The sequence below is a fragment of the Castanea sativa genome, chromosome 2 (assembly GCF_040712315.1).
Source record: "Castanea sativa cultivar Marrone di Chiusa Pesio chromosome 2, ASM4071231v1".
Taxonomy (NCBI): Eukaryota; Viridiplantae; Streptophyta; class Magnoliopsida; order Fagales; family Fagaceae; genus Castanea; species Castanea sativa.
Genome location: NC_134014.1, coordinates 22234804 through 22241270, shown reverse-complemented (window position 1 = coordinate 22241270; position 6467 = coordinate 22234804). Strand labels below are relative to the sequence as shown.

Here is a 6467-nt window from a genome sequence, read left to right as displayed (position 1 = left end):
TATATTGGACTCCTCGTTTTCTACACTAAATTAACTAGTTTGGAACAAAAATTTAAAAATTTGATTAAATGAGACAAGTAGAGCAAAATTAAATTTTAATTAAAATTCAATTTTTACACTAAATTAACTTATTTGGCACAAAATTCTAAAATTTAGATTAGACAAGACAATTGGATTAAAATTAGATTTTAATTGAATTCTAATTTGAAATTTAATTGGTTTTTATCATTGCTTTATCTATTATTATTATATATAGATAGGAGTTTGATGTTATTATATTTATTTTTCATTAATAATTGTATTTTTTTTTGGGTTCTCTTCTATTTTATACATTTTGAATTGATATTTTAAACTCTTCTTATCCACAGCTCAGAAAGCAATTTGACCTTGCAATGCAATCTTAAGCAAGCAAATTACTAAAAAGCTTCAATAAAATGCTACTAGTAAGAAGCTCTTCAACCCCACATATTGGAAGCCATCGGTTACCTTTCTCAGAAAGTCCCAACAGAGACTTAGACACTACAAACAAAAAATGCAACAAACACCCACCACTACCGTTTGATCACCATTCCAAAAAGCTTTCTTTCTCCCAAGTTTCGTGCAGCTCATCTCCAGTCTCTAACAGTGCTTCCCACTTCTCTGAATCCTCTGGCTTTCGACGAGCCTGGTCTGATGGAAACTTGGAAGGCTTAAGTTATAGTGGTTCTTATTGTGACATAGAAGACTTTGGCAATTCAAGTAAACCAAGAGAGTTTTTTCATAAACATAGCAAATTAACTGGGACCAACATGTTGCAGACATCACCATCTTTCTCGATATTTACTTCAACTGATGAGTTTCAAGATGAAGAGCATAATAATTGGCTGCAAGATCTCGACAAAGAAGAACTGGAGAGAACTGCTACAATAGGAGAGAGCATAGAAGCTACGGGTAGTGGCGAATTCAGTTTTGCTAATAAGAAGAGTATGGGGTTGATTGAGGAGGGGGATGAGGAGGAAGACGGTTTAAATAGGATTCAGAATCTGAGTGTTGAAGTCGGAAATGAACCTGTTAGTCCTCGCATGTATCTTGCTGCTGGGCTTGGGATTGACAGTTTTAGTATTGGTGGTGTTGAGCTTGATGGGGACTTTTTATCTCCTGCGAACTTTGATGATAGCAGTGATGTTGAAGAGTATTATAGGAAGATGGTTGATCAGAATCCTTGCCACCCTTTGTTTCTGAGAAACTATGCTCAGGTTTTGCAGGTTAGTCTTCTTTTTCTCATCTTTTCTCTGCTTTCTCAATATATAAACTTATTAGAGCTTCACAAAGACCTTTGATTGTGCACCCTTAGATTGATTGATTGATCAAATACCTATTTTCAACTCCTGTTGTGGCCCTGTTTTATCAGATCTGCTTGATAATAGGGATTATGAGCAGAAGGTCCAAGCTTTTTAAAAATCTTGTTCTAATTATCCAAGTGTGGGAAAAATCAAAGGCTATGCTACACACTAAATAGACCTTACCTCAGAGAATACTTTTATGCAGTTTGCTTCTGTACTAGTATTGTTGTTGGTGGCGGCAGTGGCAGTGCTGCTACTGCTGCAGTTGCTACTTTTTCTATAGTCCTATTGCTAGGCCTAACCATAAACTATGTGCGTCCAATGACCCTTTTCCAAAATGTATCACCACTATACCTGAGCAAAAGTGGCTCAAGGGGAAACCTTGACATGAGGGGGGCTGCTCTGATGCCCTTAGGTTTTAAGGCCAATTGTGTGTTCATGTCATGAGGAGGAGGAGGTCTCAACAGCATAATTTATGCATGAACGTAGACATATTACTGGTCTGGGTTTGGGTGAAGAGTCCACATCTGTGGTGCAACCGAAACTTTCAATGAATTACCTTCATTTTGAAGCAGGATTTTTAGTTAAATCATTAGAGATGTGAACATTAACTGAAATATCGGATTGATGAGCAGACCAAAATTGCAGGTCTATGATGTGTTTCCATTGCTAACACATGTATGCCCCACTAACCGATTAAACCATCATTGGAGACATGATATGCTTCCTTCCTAATTGTATAGTCTCTCACAAATCTTCTCTTGCCAACCAATAGTTTATTGGTAAAGCTGAAATTAGTGTATGTGGAAACTTAGTTTAACTTTGTTTATTAAAAAGATCTACTGCTCAATTGCAGAAGCATTATATTTATGTCAATTATGGATAAACAGGAAATTAATAGGAATAACAAAAATATTGAAAAATAACCAGTAATGCTCAAATCATGTTCAATGAAGGGATGCGGTACATTTGCAATTAGATGTTGATTTCTCACCTTATGCATGAAGTGGACTTCTTTTTCTTATTCTTTTTTATACGATAGTCTAAGGGAGATCTTCAAGGAGCGGTGGAATACTATTCTCGTGCTACACTAGCAGATCCTGAAGATGGTGAAATTTTGGTTCAGTATGCTAAATTTGTGTGGGAAAACCTTAATGACCAAGATCGAGCCTTGAGTTACTTTGAACGTGCTGCTCAAGCTGCTCCTCAAGATAGGTGAGTACTTCCTTTCTCCATCTGGCTTCTAAAAGAAATACAGTACTTCAAACAGCTGGAGATTCTACTAAATTGATTTGGATTAAATTCTAGCCTCAGTTGTTTGCAAAACCTGTCACTGACCTGCAGAAACCAGATGTCCTAGTTTGAACTTGGCAACCTGATTGTTTATCATGTCTTAAAACTAACCTTTTAGTCTGATTTCCAGCCATGTTCTCGCAGCATATGCTAGTTTCCTCTGGGAAATAGGGGGCGAAGGGGAAGAGAATGAAGCACCTCAAGATCACATTCAGGTGTTACTTTCGTCAGAGGAATTGATGACTCTGGAAAACGTTTCACATTGTTGGAATGATCTAATGCCTTGCAGATTATGTGCAGATTGAAGAGGAAGAACATAAGAAAGAAATTGAAATCTCAACCCCCAAAGAAGAAATTGAACTAGTTAGTCCATCCCTACACCTTGAAGCAGCACTTGGGATTGATGTGGCTGATTCTACTGCAGATGAATCCAGCAACGTTGGCAATGTTGAGGAGTATTATAAAAAGATGATTGATGGGAGCCCTAACAACCCCTTGTTTCTAAGAAATTATGCTCAATTTCTGTGTCAGGTAAGATAAGAACATTCTGTTCCCCATTTTGTTTCAACTCTTCATAGTCATCTCATTTAACTGAGCAACTATTGACAAGAATGTGAGGCCATTACAGATAACATATTTTTTAATTATTACTAGTAAGTTGGGCTCACAACTAGTGAGTTTTGAACCCACAACCTCCATCCACTCATTCTAGTGGGAAGAGCAAGTGTCATTTGAGCTAGAGCTCATTGATTCCAATACAGGTAACAGATTTTAAGATCACCATCTGTATGGAACCCAGTTCTATAGCATATCCCATAGGTGGCCTACTCATTATCCAGCTTTGTGGAAGACTAACACTGCTCTAACGCTTTTAGTTATACGAAAAGCATATGATTTTGCTCTGGAGACTAAAGTTTCTGAATAATCTGATTTCTACCCACCTACTGGACTGAGATACCATTTCTCAGTTAGCCTTTTCATTAAGTTCTTATGATTAATGTCAGCTAAGAGTCCTTTTGCTCTTACTACAGATTAAAATATACTGTGAGTTGTAACAGGTGGATACAACTGCTTGTGTGTGTGTGTGTGTGTTTTGTGTGTTTACTTTTTCCTTCTAGGGCGTGGGGGGGTTGGGGGTCTAATAAGGAGCCATTTAGCAAATTTTTTACACGACCCTGGCTTACACCCTTTCCACAAGCAACACATGTTTCAAATACAATTATGCACCAACAGAATTGTAATGTTGTAAATACATCTTGGCATAAAGAAACATATCTCTTGCTACTAATTTTTCAGCAAAATGAGCACCTAATGCCCATGGTTGAAAATTTGATTTCAACATGTAGTTAAATTCATTAAAATAGATTCAAACATGTTATATAAATGTCTGTGACTAACTCCTACTGAAAGGTAATGTCTATATAATAAATCCTACCAATTTTGCTCCTGATGTTATTGATTAAAGTAGTCTGGATATCGATGGCAACCATTCCATGGTTTTCAGTGATTAAGCCAAGACAAATTCGCCCAAGTCAAGAAATCATGAGACTACATCAGAAACTTCTTATGCCTCTTTATATTTGTCGCTATTTTGGCATTTTAAGCTTTCAAAAATTATAGGCCCTCTCAGTTGCCCCAAAGAGAGAACACTAAAAGCCACTAACTGCCCCATTGCTGGATTATAATTTTCACAAAATTTCATATCTATATTCAATACTTAGTCCACAAGATAACCAAGGTTCCTTCAAGTGATAGTCCAATGGTAATTGCATCCTTTGTGTTGCCCTGTGTCTGTAGCTTAAACCCCACATCCCCCTCCCCCACTATCTACCTACCTCAAAAAAGGTCAACAAGATGACTACACATGAAGTTAGCTGGATTTTGCTGAAAAATACTGAGAAGAAGATGAAAATTTAGGTAAATGGACTAAAAGAATATTTAAATGCTCCTTTTAATAACCACTTACGAATCGTTTTTCAGAATGAATCCATTGTCTCAAGTTTTAGATCAAAGTAATCCATGAACACAAAATAATTTGAGAGAGAAATTGTGCCCCACAGGGTTGATGATAGGAGCTGCATTTTTTCGGTTACAATATATCCATCCAAGTTACTGGGCACCTTTGCCCAAATGACATGTTTGAATATATATATATATCTTAGTTGTTGCAGGTCTGCAGCCCATTTTATGAAATTAAGATAAAATTTTGACCTAGAGTGCAAATTAAAGGCAGCGTAGAAATACCTATCTAAACATTTTCTATAAACATGTATCACTTACCATAAAGCACATGAACCTTGATTGGGATAAGAAAAACAGGTGTAGAGAAGATGATGCACGGCTCCCCTTAATTTCACTAGCTTGTTCTATTATTGACCTATTTGTGGTATATTAAAACAGTGTCTCTGCATTAAGTTGATCCAATATCAATTATGTAATTATTACGTTCAACCTACAGTCCAAGAATGACCTCCCAGCAGCAGAGGAATTTTACATGCGTGCTATACTAGCTGATCCTAGGGATGGTGAAATCATTTCTCAGTATGCTAAATTGGTGTGGGAACTTCATCATGATAGAAATAAAGCATTGTGCTACTTTGAGAGAGCAGTTGAGGCTACTACTGGAGATAGGTACAATTTTCCTGCAGTATTCCTTGCTTCTCTATTTAAACTTTAGAAGCTTTCCCACATTCTCATCATGTTAGATGCTCATGTTCTTTCACACTTAATGCACACACTTTGCATTCCGCACTTGTATCATGATCATGCAGGAGATAACTCTCAATTAGCTCCATCTAGAAGGTTATTTATGATTGGATAATCCTGGGTGCCACTTCAAAGGCTCCTAAAGAAATTGAAAAATAGGGATCTAGAATATTTAAAGTTTGGACCGTTACCAATAGTTGTCGCAAACCCACTTCTCTTGTGCAAATCCTATTCTCCAGACATTGGTGGATAGGCTTCCATTACATGATAAAAGTCTCCATAGAGTCGGAACTATATAAGTTCTTATTTTAACTCCAAAAGCAATAGGCAGTTCTCAACAAGGTATTTATGCTAAGAGCATTGTAACTCAATGGTATTATTTGCTTTCCTTAGAAGGAGAACCAGGGTTCAAATCTCCCCTCCCTCACTTGTTAAAAAAATATATTTAAAGAATGAGATATATATGACATTACGTGTTTTGCTCTTTTGTTTTTCAGTCATGTTCTTGCAGCATATGCTAGTTTCCTGTGGGAGACGGAAGATGAGGAAGAAGGTGACCCAATGCAAGACTGCATACAGATACCTCTTCTCCATGAACAAACTATGAATGCTGCAAATGCTTAACTGTTTTGCAGATCTAGACCAGTTGTCAGAATTAAGGCTTAATAGGTGCAAAAGCATAAAAGCAGAAGCCCTGTATGTCTTAAGGATACAAAATTATTTAATAATGTTGGGGTTGTTTACTTAGCCATGGTTCAATAGTATTCATAGGGCTATAATTGAAACTTGGGGTTCACTCCACGCATACAATAACAACAAATGCCTTAGTCCCCAAATTTTGGGATCCCAACTTTGGTAAAATAAAACAAAACTTTCAACCAAATTTAAATATGATGTTGCATTATTTGTAAGATAAATTTAGAGTTGCGGAATAAAATAAACATTACTCTAGCCATAGTTTAAGTTTATGAATAAAAGAAGACTCCCAACAAGTGGGAATTTAACTTTTTAACTGGGAGGTAGAGTAAAACCAAAGATTGAACTCAGAATTTTCTGCTTTGATACAATATTAAATTACTGATTGTCCTAAAAGTTTAAACCATTAAGAAATGGTGAATTTAATGACTTAACCATAAATCTAACATT

The 6467-nt window shown here is 36.4% G+C and overlaps 1 protein-coding gene across 2 annotated transcripts; it reads left to right on the top strand.

Annotated features, from left to right (window-relative positions):
• The first annotated feature begins 415 nt into the window (after positions 1–415).
• On the top strand, positions 416–6204 carry LOC142626019 (uncharacterized). 2 transcript variants are annotated; one of them, XM_075799786.1, is made up of 7 exons: positions 416–1244; positions 2365–2537; positions 2746–2830; positions 2916–3146; positions 5074–5246; positions 5561–5663; positions 5819–5954. In XM_075799786.1, the coding sequence occupies exons 1-6, from the start codon at positions 435–437 to the stop codon at positions 5631–5633; spliced, it is 1545 nt and encodes a 514-aa protein (XP_075655901.1). In that variant the 5' UTR covers positions 416–434; the 3' UTR covers positions 5634–5663; positions 5819–5954. The 2 variants fall into 2 exon arrangements, with proteins under 2 accessions (XP_075655901.1, XP_075655900.1); XM_075799785.1 differs by lacking the exon at positions 5561–5663 and having other exon boundaries at positions 5819–6204.
• The last annotated feature ends 263 nt before the right edge of the window (positions 6205–6467 follow it).

Bases quoted from the DNA above. Each gene is read 5' to 3' on its own strand.
- LOC142626019 (XM_075799785.1), top strand. From the start codon at position 435: ATGCTACTAGTAAGAAGCTCTTCAACCCCACATATTGGAAGCCATCGG. The intron at 2,538-2,745 runs GTGAGTACTTCC...TCTGATTTCCAG, and splicing joins CAAGCTGCTCCTCAAGATAG to CCATGTTCTCGCAGCATATG. The intron at 2,831-2,915 runs GTGTTACTTTCG...GATTATGTGCAG, and splicing joins CACCTCAAGATCACATTCAG to ATTGAAGAGGAAGAACATAA.